Source organism: Leptosomus discolor, chromosome 2, assembly GCF_034619465.1.
Source record: "Leptosomus discolor isolate bLepDis1 chromosome 2, bLepDis1.hap2, whole genome shotgun sequence".
NCBI lineage: Eukaryota > Metazoa > Chordata > Aves > Leptosomiformes > Leptosomidae > Leptosomus > Leptosomus discolor.
In genome coordinates, this window is record NC_141392.1 from 103,394,098 (window position 1) to 103,409,556 (window position 15,459).

The window sequence follows — 15,459 nt, forward strand, 5'->3', positions numbered from 1 at the left end:
GTCTAGCCTGAATTACGAGCACTAGAGTACAGGTTCCACAAATGGCCCATTACTCCTACTAAAACATAGTTACGAAATGAATATTCATGCATCAAAACAGCACTAATTCTTTTGTATTTCCTAGCAGTACCTGAGAGATATTCACAACTTTTGTACTTGTGAAACCTGACTTTTCTTTCCCCAGAAAAAAATTATAAAGTAAGATTTAATTCTGATTTTTTTTGGAAAGATATATCTGAACTTGATTACTAGTAAACCCTGGGTAAGATGGAGGTGTTTGAGAGATAAGAATGAAGCAAAGATTTCTGTTATGAAGACACCAGTGTATCAAATGTATATATTGGGGAAGGACAAAAAGAAAACATTTTAAAACACAATACAAATTTCTCAGATTTCATTGTGTCCTTATCATTTATTCATCCAGATACCAGTAATGTAATTAATATTAAAAGGGAAACAAGTCTCTGAAGTTACCCTATTACTGCTCTTTCCATTTATGGCTACTGCTTTTATTTATTTTCCTCAACCTTTGGCTGTCACTGCAGAATAAGGAGCTAATATCAAATCTTTAGTCTGTTCTACCAATATCTTTATCAGACCACTAAAATCTGTTCATTGGTGTATTGTTTTTATTTTGTATGCCCCAAAATAGCTTATACAAGTGTGGTGCATGCTTTCTCAATGCTGAATCCAATAAGATGCCGATAATATTTAATGATATTGTGGAATGTTGTCTTCTGAATCACTGAGGCAGATTGAATATCTTCTGGCTATAAAATAGATGCAAATTGCCAGAGAGGTGAAAGGCAAGACGTGAGGTGAAACATGTAAGATATACTGAAAGATCTCAAAAGCGTGGAGAAAAGTTTTGAGATACTATATATTCTGCAGAAGGAAATGTATTTTAATCGATCTAATTAAAAAATGCTGTTCCTGGTCATACTCCATTTTCAAAGGTAGAATTGTCTTGGTCCACTTATAACATTTAACAACAGTAATAATTTGCAAATGTGTAAACCAAAAACAGATAAAAAATGCTGGAGACAACCTGATAATTTTGCCTGGTATGGAACATGCAGAGAAAGAGAACACAAAGATGAATCAATTGATCATTTGATTGTGTGTGTATGTATATATATATAATGCCTAAGATGGATTTCTGAGTGTTAAATTGTAGTTGGCATTGCTGGCAAGAATTACCTTCTGTGATATAATTTGACAAATCTTTGCTAAATCATGCATCCTCTGAAAGGAACATCATGCAAGTCACTTAAGTTTTTGCTTAGGCTGATGAACATTTCAGTTCTTTTGAATGGATTATATCTTGTGTCTGAATGCTGACTACAAAATTAAGAAGCTAAAGATTATTTTACAAATTTAAAAAACATGATTTTTTAAAATCAGCTCATCTTACACTATTCAGAATACAAGCCAGGAATTCTATTGTCCTCTCTGATTACACAGGTCCAGGTTAGACAGCTTATTGAAAAGTGGGTTAATACTAAAGCAGATAATATCTCTAGAAAATTATCTAGTAAACTTTTTTTAGGTATTTTCTTTCGCTGGAAAAATGATCACTTAAAGGTTAAATCAATGTAACTAATATATGCTTTTTGTCCTTTGTAACCTGTCTTTAATGTGCTGAAGGAAATTGCAGTCAGTGAAGCTGTCCTAAGGATACTAACTCTGCGACTAAAAGTCATGTAATAAGAAGTTAACTTCAGCTAATGGTAGCTTTATTATCTCCACCTGTTGGTTTATTACAGATAATACTGTATTACCATGGTTGTTCCTAAGAATAATAATTATCTTTGGCAATTAGCTCATCATATTGTTTCAGAGGTAGCTGATGCAATTTTAAGCTCAGTGTGTGTGGAATTAGATCTTTCATTCTCATTAAAACAATAGAGAGATGGCAATTCCCTCAGTCACTACCCTCAGAAGTGATTCAAGTGAGTTAACTAGCATAGCAATATAATTATTGGAACAGAGAAACAGAAATTAACAAACTGTTCCTATTTAGTCTCATGTATGTTCTTTTCCGTTTTATACTGTATTGTTTTGCTAGACTTTAGTGAAAAAACTCCTCTATCTCATCTGTGAGGCATTTCGATAAGGTTTTATTTGTTGAAAATACACACTTTTTCACATATCCTGTAGATGCAGCCTGGATTTGCTCTATTTGGCTGCCAGAGGCAGAGATTGCATGGTTTTACTGAAGTTCAACCCCATTCACAAGCTGAGTTACTTAGCTATTCACATTGAACCCAAGTATGTTTATTGTAAAGGAAAAAAAATGAAAGAGATTAAAAAAGACTGAGAGATCTTTGCATTATTTTAGAAGATTTTAAAAATAAGAACAGAAGAATTAGGAGCCTTAAAGTTACTCCAACATTATTTCATTTGTGGCTTCTCTCTACTTTCATTTTCCTTTTTTAATTCATCACATGAATTTCAGTTTGATCCAGGCCAATTTATGGTCTGAAATCTTGTTTAGGCAGGTAAGTTTTTTGAAGGTAGTGAGTATTATAGAAGTAACTCTGCGTTTAAGATTACATGCTCCTACCAGAATGGACTGGCCCAGAGTTCTCCCAGTTGAGTGTCTACAATTTTGTCTATTCTCAAGCAGGTGGTATATAGTTGGACTTCAGTCTTTCACTCAGTGCTTCTTCATTCTTCCCTTCACTTACTATTTCTTTCTCTATGGCAATAGGTATTTTTCAGTGACTGTCTTGTATCTTTTCCCTCATGACCACAAAGAGAGAGGTCGTGGACTCTCCATTCTTATAGATATTCAGATCCTGACTGGACAAAGCCTTGGGAAAATTGCTTTAGGTGTCCCTTCCAAGTTCAACTGTTCTGTGATTCTGTGATTCTGTATAATTTATGACTAAAGATTATGGCAGATGCATTTGGAGAATCTTGCTGAGGTGGTATGTGTGCCTCCAGACTTATTTTTCTGCTGATCTCCCTCTTTTAGGCTGCTACATAATAGAGAGTTAACAAAAATAAGCAGACTGCAAGCTTTTCAGATTAAAACACAGTCTCACAGACTAAGGTAAAATTGAACTAAATTGTGAGACTGTAATGTAGATCATCTGATCTAAGTAACTAGATGGGTAAGTAAGGTAGCTTATTAACCATCTCTGCATGACTTTCCAGCATTCAAAAAACACTTAAAGATACATATAAGTAAAGAGGATACAACTATTTTCCACAAATTAGATGAATACAGAACAAAAGGAAATTAACTTCAATGAGTAAAAGTATCTACTAAATCCACATATCTACTAAAAACTGTAAGAGATTATCTAAATCCTAAGGTCCTGAAACCCTACTGTTTCTGGTCTGCAGGCATCAAAGCTAATGATTAACTTGACACTGTTAAGAACCCTAGCTGAAGCAAAAGAAAAACAGATTTTTTCATATATTACTGTGTAAATTTCTGTTTCAAAATGAATGAGTAATTGGAATTTTCTAGAAAAGAATGTGCCTATATTCTGCTGCTCCATCTGAACTTAGGAATCCACTGTGAAACAAAAACTTTTGATATTCCTTCAAAAGAATGAAAAAAGGAGTATAGAGCAGTCTGGTTTAAACCTCCATGCTGGCCTGTATGCTCCCTCCAGGCATGTTCCCATAGAACACTTCTCTGCGTGTGGCTACCTAGTTTAATTCTACCTGTATATCTGGGCAAAGGAGTCTTCTCTACTGTAAGCTGCTTCGCTATAGCCTCATAGCATAATTACATTTACATAATTTAGTGAGAGCAGAATTTGATATACCATTTAAGGTATTTTTCCTCAGTAAATACTGTATTTTTTGATAATATGCTGTGAAAATTGCTCATATCATTGTTATAATTAAGCTTTTTTATTTATAATTTGATATAGTTTGGTTTAAATGATGAATCTGCATATTTCAAAGCTACTAGATATTCTTTTTGCCAAAAAGGTTTAAAAAAAATAAATCTTGAATTATATTATTTACATGAAAGAAAAGCAACGTCCTTATTGGTTAGATTTAAGAAATAAGAAAGTGTATGTCAAAGCTGAAATCAAGCTGAGATGATAATCTTACATCCCTGGTTTAAAAAAAAAATCAAAATTCTACCGACTAAGTGGCTTATAACAAATTTACACTTAATGAATTGATTAGAACTTATATAAAGCAAGTAATATCACTTCTTCTGGCACATGCCTTTCCTTCTAAAATTACCTTTTATCTAATGGGTGAAAAAATTTGTATTGAAGTTCATTGTTAGTGATGAATTATGAATTTGTGTACAAAGAAAGTAAATCTTCCAGCTCCTTAAATATACTGGTGGGAAGGGATTGATGTTCCTGGCAAAACTTTATCATTTAATTCAAACCGAGATTTTGCGTATGACCTTTCTTTCAAAGCCCAGTTGAGTTCACTTAAGTCAGTTATGAACTTGGCTTCATTTCACTGAGGCTTCACATGCAGGTGCTACAAAATATAGATTACTTACTGAAGCTATTGCAGAAGATTGTTTTGTTTTATTTTATTTTGCAACTGAGCTATTATGTATGCGTGGGAAACCTTGATGTTTTCAGAAAATAATGTAGTTTTCAGGCACTCTTTTGCAATGATACATTGTTTCTACCTATCATATCAGAAGTAGGTTAACTAGTTAGTCGCTGGCAGGAAATTTTCCAAAGAAATTATATATGAGGTTTTTATCCTGACAAAAAAAGTTGTGCATGCAAAAGTTCATATGTGCTACTCTAGAACCATATGATAAAAGCTTGTATGAAAAAAATATTTAAATATGTTTGTATATCCTAAATGCACTGAAAGCACTGAACTGCTTTGCAAAGGTATTTCCCCCATACTCCAGAATACTGTTACTCTGATAATTTAAAAATTATTTAATCTGTTCTAGCGAACTGTTTTGGCACAGCAGGTAAAACCTTTAATCCCTTAAAATAAACACATTTTATAATATTGGATTTTGGATCTGTCTTCTGAGGTAACATAATCATTTAAATACCTATGTCTTGGAAAAAATCATGTTCCAGATTTCACAAGTAAAAAAAGTGGCTTGTTGTGATGTTGGGGTACTCTGTGAGATTAAAAAAAAAAAAAGTTTTTCAATTATCAAAACAATAATATATGTTTTAAAATTCATATTTAATCCTATATATAGATAGATTTGTAACAGTCTTTTCTGGAATGTTGAGATCACTGATTTATGATTTTAAAATTGTAATTGGTGAGATAGGATATTTTCATCTCCACAGGGATTCTATCTTTGCCTTTATTTTTTCGATAAAGAACATGTCAAGTAGTAGATTATTTGCCTTTAGACTGGAATCAAATGGCATCGGAAAAACTCCAATAGACAAATCTCTGTTCTCTTCAGCAAACCTGCCTGAGTAGGACTTGGTGCAGCCTGAATGTGCTACCACAACTAGCTATGAAAATATCAAATCCTAAACCAAATATGTTCGGTGTGGATTTTTTTCACTTAACAGTTTGGAACTGCTTTCCATTTCGCCTTTGGAAGCACAGAAGGACAATCTCTGCACTTTCTACTTTTCATAATAACTCTTAACCACCAAAATGAGAACTGAGTCAGATGGTTTCATCAGAGCTCTGCACTCCTGATTGCACTGCAGGTCATTTTTCCATATATTATGCTTGAAGTAAGAACTGCTGTGTTAAAGAAGAAGATATTTCTTCTTGCTCTGATTTCTTTGCTTTGGCATTGGATAAACTGTCCTGTCACTTGCTGCTTGTTCATAAGGCAGTGTCAGATTCATGATCTATGTCAGGAAAAGTGTATAACCTTTGCTACGGTTCCCTTCAGAATCTTCTTACAAATGAGATTTAAGACCTTTTCTCCTATTAAAAACATGTTTTGTAAACCCCGAAGTGTTTTACTGGGAAGATCTGGTTGGCAAAGTTGCAGAGGTTTGAGCAAGCTCACATTCTCCAGTCTGTATCAGTAAGTCCAGGCTATTTGTCAGTAATAATGGACTCAGGTCTCTTTGTTCATTTATCCTGGTTTTGTACTGAATTTCTAATTTGAAGGGTTTTTCTTTCTTTATCTCATTACTGATGGATTCTTGAAAACCTCAGTTAGACTTTTTGCCTTATCAGGAATCTACTATCTACAAGGAACTGTCAATTTTGTCATGTTTTCTTCACTGGTTTGTCATTTGAACCAGTGCTAGTACTCTACTCCTTCACTGACAAGAAAAATAACCTTTCTGATGACAGCTGATAGAAGCGTGGGAGAGATTGAGGCTGATGATCAATTCTTCTCATCCAAATATAAAGCAACTCTGAATTTAAGCAGTTTTCCATCTGTGATGGTATCAAGGATTCATATAAACTGAGAAAAGTTTGTGTTTTGTTCAGTTTTGTTTTTCCTAAGTCAGAGGCCTTTGTTGAGACTTTTGCATACTTTGAATATTAGATATACCTAATCTGTTCATGTTGATAGCATGTTGATATCCTTCAGAAGGATATTTGGAACTTGACTAAGCTTTCTAAATAAAGAGGTGAGGTGCCATGGGAGATGCCATACAGTGTCTGAGTTATTTACCTGAAACTGACAGAGATTACACAGGATTTAAAATTATTCCTGCACTTCTCTGGATTGGCACCTGCCTGGAGACCAGGCAAAGACATCTTAAAAGGTAGCAGAAACATCTTTTGGGGCAACTGAATACAGTTTCTTTCCCATGTGAAAAATAATGCTCTGACTGACAAAAATCTAAAGAGAAAGACCCTAAGACATGACCCCAGAGTTTGTAGTACTGACAAAAGTTATTGTGCTGACACTACTTGTACATAGATGCCCACAAATTTACATATAGACAACACACATAGAGAACAGTGACAGGTAAGTACTTTATCTTTCTGTTCTGCTACTGTAACGCCTGGCTTCATGCTGGGGATGGAATAGGAAGAAGAGGTTTCATGCGTATCCAAGAGACAAATACATGCTTTTTAAACTAGTTAATGTAGTGTTCCAAAAAAAGGTGTCATTTTATAAGGTTGGACCAACAGAGTTTGAAGCTTAAAAAAATAACTGCAGGTGCATGGAATTTTTTTTAATATACTTCTTACTCCATTTTTATTTTAATATACAGTTAGCTAGTTAGTTATGAGAGCAATATGGCAAGATTTTCCAATAGAACACAGAAGAAAGACTGCATTTTTTGTAGCAATGAAAGAATATTTGGCATGTTTGTATTAAACATTAAATATTTTGGAATGCGATTAAAAGCAATGTGTGTCTCATCTTTTCATCTTGCAAGGAAACAGTTGTGAACTATATACTTCGTTGAATCTACTAACTTTAGTTAAGGTCTTGTTTATACCAAGATATTCTTTAGCGAATTATTACTGTTAATTTGCACTATTACCAACAACATTTATACCGCATTAATTACTGTGAAAATTTCCTTGGTCTAGATTCATCAGAAACATGATGTCAGGACCTTAGATTTTGAATAGATTTTAATAATGTATGTAAAACCACAAATCACTCTGCTTCCTAAATGAATGTTTTAGTTTTATGATTTACATGGCCAGAATTTCTGTGATAAAATCACTCTCCAACTGGCCTCTGTTGAAAAAAAAATTTAAAAAATCTGACTTCAATGTATTTGAGGCTTCTGCAAACTGAAGTTGTAAGTTGAGCGTTTTTTTGCTCGTTTGTGTTTTTTGGTGTGTTGGGTTTTTTTGCTTTACTCCACTGAGAAGTTATTATTGTTGTGTGTTGTTGACTTTGTACTGAACTTTACTAAAATTCCATAGACTGGCAATTTTGTAATCGTGCTTTCACAAGCAGTGCCTTCTTTTTTTATAGACAGTGTTTCTAAGAATTTGTCATAAAGTTAGAGTGAATTCTCTACCCTTTTTCACTCTGAGTGCCAGTTCCTATACATGTTCTAGATACCAACATTAATGCAATAGTTTTCAAATAAAAAAGTTTTAAAACACTGTTGATGAGATATGAAAGTTTTAAAAATAAGCTTAACATTGTTTCTGTCAAGGAAAAAAAAAAAGAAGAGAAAAAGAGAGCAAGATCAAGAAATGAAATACTGTGAATGATGTACATTTGATGATCATTCAACTTTTTAACAGAAAAATGCCTTAAGGACTTTGACATGGTCTTTTCACTTCTTTGTCCTCAAGGGTTTGAATCTACTTGGTGTGAGATTCCAAAGTCATCAGGGCAGACTTGAAGCATTCTCCTGCTTTTCTCAACAGACTAAATTGAGAGTGCCAGAATTCATTTCCCATGTAACCCTTGACAGCTGTCATTGAGAGAAAGCAATCTCTGTCTACTCTCACCATGATTTACAACTGAGTCCCCAGGGTGAAAGGCAATCAGGGAAACTACTGCCTTAGTTCTGTATGCTGGCCACCTCAAATTCTTTTCTAAAGTACTCCTTCCTGCAGTCCTTCTTAGTAACAGCACACACTTAAGTATATATATATTTAAAAATCTATTGCTGATGTTAAATGGCACTACAGTCATAATTTTGTCTACTTTTAGCTTGAGGGATATTGTTCTCTTGCATAATTATTTGATAAGACTTCATGTATGATGCCAGAATTTTGTTGCACAGAGCAAATGCTTAAATTATGCATTTATGATTATGCTGTTTTTTATTCATCACTGGGTTGGCTAAAAGAGATAGTACTCGTACAAGAATGAGAACACCATATCACACAGACAAATTGATACTTTGGGACTCTAATGTATTCCTTGAACATTCCATATTTCTGATCTACATGGAGAATTAAGGTTTTCTATTCTCCCTGTTGTGTATCAAAGATAATTCAGTTAGAATTGCTTTTGGGTAGCTTTAGGGCAGCATATCTTCATGAAACAAAGTTATTTTTTCTTACTTTCTCATACCGCCTTTTCAAAAGCTAACTTGGCAAGCTTACCCATTAAAACAAAGTTTAAATTTTAAGCAGTTATATTTTATTTTATTTTGGTTTATTACAAATAATGTGAATGCTTGTTAAAAATTAAACCTAGGGGAAGACTTGAGTAATCCGTAGGCTGGGAAGCATTTTTGAAAATAATTGTATTCATGAATGTGCAAAACCTTCAATAAATGTGAAAATTTTGCAATATGCTTCAGATTTTTCTTCTGTTTCAAAGGAACATTCCAATATTAAAATTGGAAGAATTTGGCCAGATAGTTTCGATGTTCTGTGTGCTACAGTGTTTTGTGGTTTTATTCCAGAGGATTTTTAGAGAAATAAAAGTCAACTCCCATACTTTTTTACCTGTATAGAGATTATTTAAAGAAAGAACTGCCCTTGCAGGTAATCAAGAGAGTTGCTAAAACAGGTAGATATCAATAGAACGGAGAAATGTTATTTTGATGTAGTTACTTTTTGGTATGCAGTTTCATTGCAAAATGATGTATTGATTAGAGCATGGACATAGGTCTCAGAAGACCTGAGTTCAGTTCTGCACCAGTACAAATATTCCATACAACCTTGAAGATCAATTTGTGATATGATGGGTCACAATACTGATACTGTGTTATTGTGACGTTGTGGATCAAAACTACATTACCATATAATAGCAATTTTAGCTAAATAGAAAGATTGAGAAATATTAACTTCTGCATTTGAAATTATATGTATCTGTATTTTTAAACTAAATAGTGCCTGATCATGAGAACTTAATTACCTCTACTAAGTAAGAATGTTCTCCAGCAAGTTTTTCATTTGAACCAACTAGCACATCCACAGGTATTGTTTCAGGGATTAGCATGGGCAGCAGGACCGTTCCTCATTCCTGATGAGCAGTTCAGAGAAGTTCACCCAAATCTGGAGGGCAGCAAAGCATAACAGCGTAGACTTGGACACTGTCTACTGGCCTCATGACAGAGAACAAGTGCTGGTGTTCTTGACTTCATATTGATACAGATGTAGCTTCAAATGTTAAGGGAAGTATATACATATGTAGAGAGATTGAGTGTGAGGATATATTTGTACAAGGCAATTTATAACTATGCAGAGGATGGAGGCTAGTTCCAGAAGCAGAAGCTTTACAGCAGCATCTACACAGCACTACACCACGTCTAATTGCCTAAGAAACAGGGTTAATTGGGATGCAGCATGGATTGCTTCTGGGACCTGTGCTAGTTTCTGTAACGAAGAATTGCACTGTGAATATAGACACATGAGCTCGTTCAGATCTAGCTTAATATTTTGGTAGGGCTTTGTGTCAGTGGGCTGTATGTTTTGCAAACTTCCACTTGTGTCCCTGTTCTACAGTGATATATTGCCAGTGAAACAACTGGACTTACTTGACAGTGATTAGTAATAATGGAAAAAAGCAGTAACAAAGAATCTGTAATGTAAAAAGAATAAAGCATTTTCTATTGGTAGTACTCTTAAATGGAGATCCCCAGGAGCAGGAATTTCAGAATTCTTCAAAGCAAATACAGAAGCACAGACTTCCACATCCAAATCTTTCACAGTAGATTTTAGGACTTTGCATTTTTCCCTCTTTTATGTGGCATAAAAATAGTCAGAAGGTAAAAAGGTATTTGCTTCTGTCAATGAAATCCCAGTGTAAACACATTTATTTAAGCTACACATACCAGATTTATGTATAATATTTATGAGATTATAACACTAAGTTTAAATAAATATTGGCAGTATGAAATATAAGCTAAACTGTTATAATGTGAGCTAAATTTAACTTCTCTGGTGAACTATTTCATAGGATTCACCAAAAACCAGAATGGGAACAGCTTCAATTAGGAGAGTCTGTAACTTTACTACTCAGGAAAAAAAAAAAAAAAAACCAACGATCTCTTCCATTAACTATGTCTCTTCGTCAGTCTAGATAATGCCCTACTACCTTACTACTGCTTTACGTATTTCGTTGTAATACCTAATGTTTATTAAATGTATTTTGCTTTTCTGTGTAATTTTATCTTCAGTGTTTTTTATAGCAATCAGTAGATGACAAATAGGTTTGCTTCATGCCAAAGTGTGTTCTCCCTCTCCCCCCACCCCAAATATTACTTCTAAACTACTTTTTATGAAGGAAAAAATTGGATTCATATGGGACACTGCTTAGATCTAGGTATATGCTTTTCTAGAATCTATTGCAAGATTGAAATAATGAACGCTTAGTACTTATAAGATTGTGCCTTTAAAAGCAAAAGAGAAATAAAAATTATGTTAACAGGCTTTCACTCAAAATTAAATTGTAGAATGTTAATATTTCTTTAAAATCCTGATAGTTTTTAGCTGATCGAATGAAATATTCTTTCACTGAATGAACATTTGCGAAAGCTGGCTTGTTCTAGTGTATTGGCAAATCAGTAAATTTAAATTAGATGTATGATAAAATTTAACCTTTTGAAAAAAATATGATTCAGGTGTAAAAAACTGTACATTAGTGACTCCATATGTCTTATCTCTAAAATGATAATGCTGTCTGACATTCTTCATTGTTTCTTTTTCATGAAAATTAATTTGCACTAGATGATTCACTCAAAATACTAATGATATTCTTAAGTCTCTTTTTAATTTATACCATTGTGTTTAGAATGAAGACGGGGGAGGGGTGGAGGAGGCATTTATAACTTCTCAGATAGCTTTCAGATGAATAGACAGCAAAATTGGGAGTTTACAATGAAGATCTCAGTGTTTCATCACAACCTTCTACCAACAAACCATCATGTTCACTGAAGAGTATAAAATGAAGTATTGGGACGGGTGGATATACTTTATGTAAAAATTATACAGTCATGACAAAAACAAAATTTTTTTTATTTTTTTTTTTTTTGACTGATATCTGAAAAACAACTTCATGCTTTTTGGTGCTTACCTTCACTCCTGCTCCACTATAAAATATTTGATTTTTCACCATCTTCCTTTTTTCTGTTTTACAGATTAATAACAGAAAATGTTCTTGTTAATGTTTGAAACAATTTTTCTCATTACAGGAAATTAAAAAAATAAAGTGTTAAAGTGTTATTTAAACAATGTACTGGTTTGATTTTAATTTGGTTTCCTTCACATAAAAATTACATAGAAAACTAAACTAAGCCTACCAAAAGAATGATAAAAAATTACTCCAATTTTCCTTACCTTTGAATGACTTTTATGTCCAAGACTATTATTAGAACTGGAGTAAAATCATAGTATTACTTTCAAAGCAAAAAGATCTACTGATATACTTAAGAGTCAACATATTTGATACTTAAGTCACATAAACACCGCAAAGGATATGAAATGAACCACAGTTACGAGCTGCTAGTGAAGTAACAAAAAAAAAAAAAAATCGTTACACTTCGTTTATGATATTGCTATTGTGCATCAGCGATGAACACTGTTTGTCTTACAGTGGTGAACTGTTCTGATCCTGGCTTTGTGGAAAATGCAATTAGGCATGGACAGCAGAATTATCCTGAAAGTTTCAAATACGGAACAAGTGTGGCATACCATTGCAAGAAGGGCTTTTATCTGTTGGGCTCATCTGCTTTGACCTGTAAAGCTAATGGCTTATGGGATAGATCACTACCGAAGTGTTTGTGTAAGTATTCATTCAGTTGGATTAACGTTAGAGAGTGGTGTATGATTTTCAGTCATGACAGACAAAAAAAATGTGTAGTCATCTATTGAGGAACAAAACTGGACTTTAGGATCAATGTATTGCAAATTGTACGGCTCAGTAGAAAACATTAAAACAAGTTGTCATATGACTAATTATTAAAAATCATTTTAGAGGGAACTGTGGAGCTATTATTTCAAATGCCAGAAAGGTAAGATTAATTTTTACGTTTAGTGTGTTGTTAAGATATCTGAAAACAGCTAGGAAAATCTAAAATTATTATTTATATGTTATTGTTTAGATTGGTAGTCTTAAGACCATTGATACCTATCTCAGAATTATTCTTTTTTTTTCAGATGTATTGAAGTGTGTATGCGAGAATAAATCTATGAAATGGTGTGTAGGAAAAGGTGTTTTCATAACATCACTTCATACTTCCTCCATCACTTTTTCCTCGGAGAGAGAGGAAATATGGTATTTCCTATAATCAGTTCAGTGACCTTCAGATCTCTAGAAAATCACAGTTTGACTGACTTTCATTTTCTATTGAGATATTTTCCTTCTCCAATCACTATTAATTTTCTGACGTTAGACTTCTGAATTACAATGCAATTATAGGAAATATATATGAAAGTATACTTTAATTTGCAAGCACATCAGAAGATTTTAAAGTTTTTGCTTTACAGAATTGTGATTGTTTACTTAAGTGATCTATTTTATGAATTAATTCTTGTATACCAATCAGAACAATAAATGCAACTAGGTTAGTGAATTTGTTTCTTTTTATGCTAGCTTTCTTCATACTACTATGGATATAATATCCACATGACCCAAGCAGTTTTGTTTTAATTTCACAACAATCTATGCTTTCAGTATCTTCCATCAAGAGCTATAATCTGAAAACTGGGTTTATTCACATTTCAATAAGAAAATGCAAGTGTTCGCCTCACTTTTTGTATCTTAGAAAACCCGTTATGAAAGTCCGTGGCCCAATTCTGTCAGTGATCCCTTCCAGCTTCCAGGCCTGGGGTTTCAGGGTGAAGGGAAACTCCTTATACAAGAGGCAGAAGAGGATGGGGAATGTAAATCACTTAGAATAGCTACCAGCCTTTCCACATCAAGTGTTTTGGAAGTTTGATAACATTGACATGGTTTTCGTTTTTTAGGCAGAGCTTGAGGAAAGTCATAGGTGTCTATCCCCTCAGAACAGGAATTCCTGACCTTGCTCTGGGCATTATTGATTGAGGCCATGGGAATGGTCAGATGAGCTTGGGAGGTGCCTACATTCCGCAGTCACCTTCTGGATTAGCTGCTGCTGATTTGCTGATGATGGACTGAAACATTATCTGAATCCTAAATATCACCAGGATAAAACTAACGTTCTTTCCCCTAAGAAAATCTCAGTGAAATGAATAGGGCTTTTACTCTGAAAAAGATCTGTTTATCTATTCATAGATGAAGTCAGTCAGAGTCTTTCCAAGTACTATGAGAGAGACATAATTTTCAAAGGTTATCAGTGACAATCTCTTTTTTTCAAGTGTAAGATTGCTTTTGGTGATTGGGCAAAGTGCTTGGAGTGGCAGGTGAGATAAATTTTGAACCCAAAGTGGACACAACGTTTACCATGAACAATCCTAGTTCAAGAGTAAAAAACCAGAAGCATACTGCTCTTTTATATGCAAGCCGATACTTACGAGTTTCATTGCTTAAAAATGAATGCTTCTTTTATTCTTCATAAACTAGGAAAATGTCATGCTCCTGGCTACGAATCGTTATACAGACACATTAAGGTGACCTACATATAATTTTCTTCCAAAAACTCACTGCAGCTCCTTCACAAATTGTGTCAGGACTAGCTTTTCCATGATACTGAAGCCAGCTCATTAAGGTAACTGATCTGGCTGATAACTAAATTTCTGTGGGAGTACTGTTCAGCCAGATCAGCGTCCTGATTTGGTTTACCATTTGCTACGTGAATGCTTAAGCCAGCCTGAGGAAGGCAAGACAAACACAAAAGCAGTGAATAAACAGTGGTCAGGACTGTGCCTTTTGGCAGAAATCCATTGTGCAGTCAGTTTGACATTATCATGGGACCCTGTATATCAGAAATTATTTTGATGTCTGTCAGGAGTAATAGTCATCAGAATAAGTCTTTTTTTTTTTTGTCTAAAAATATATTTGACCTATAGATCATTCATTAGTTACTCATAAAGCTGCTCAAGTTCAGTTGCTCCACTTAAGTGTTGCCTGTTCAAGTTGTGTGACTGTACTGGAGGTATGGAAAAATGTATTTTCTTTGAATTTTCTTTCTCTACTGGATGACCTAAGTTTTATGCAAAAAGCATTCAGAATTTGATTTCTAGTTCACCTTAAGATGGCTTGTGTTTCCTCATGTAACAGATTTGAACTACTTGTTTGCAAGTCATTCTGTACCAATACTGTTTATCTGAATTTTTTCTCAAACAAAATGTACACATTAATTTAAGCAGAAATATGATTCATAATTTACAAAAATTATCAGTAATCAATTTTCCTCTTGCTCACTCTAGTGCAGTGCATTCTTGTGATAATACTACAGATTAAGGGTTTTTTATTTCTCTTTACTGCCTAAACAGGGTCTAGTTATTTTATAGATATGATAAAGCTACTTACCATTTTCATATCTGTAATATATAAGCACATTGCAACATTAACCTTATTTGGTGCAACATTAACCTTATTTGGTGTCTTCTTTCCCAACCTTGACATAAGAAACGTGTATTATTTGTAGGAAGGACAGTGAATGGAAATGAATGAGGAAAAAAAGCTCTGTGTATTTTCAAGGAAAGGCTAAACTGGATGTGTTAGTTTTACATGTCGTTTTATGTTTAACCAGT

The 15,459-nt window shown here is 33.8% G+C and overlaps 1 protein-coding gene across 1 annotated transcript in view; it reads left to right on the top strand.

The window, feature by feature from the left end:
* The window catches only part of CSMD1 (CUB and Sushi multiple domains 1), a 1,224,748-nt gene that overhangs the window by 1,168,235 nt on the left and 41,054 nt on the right, over nt 1-15,459 (top strand). Inside the window, exon 55 of the mRNA XM_086461528.1 lies at nt 12,377-12,565. Coding sequence (XP_086317654.1) covers nt 12,377-12,565 — 189 coding nt within the window. The remainder of the gene's footprint in view (nt 1-12,376; nt 12,566-15,459) is intronic.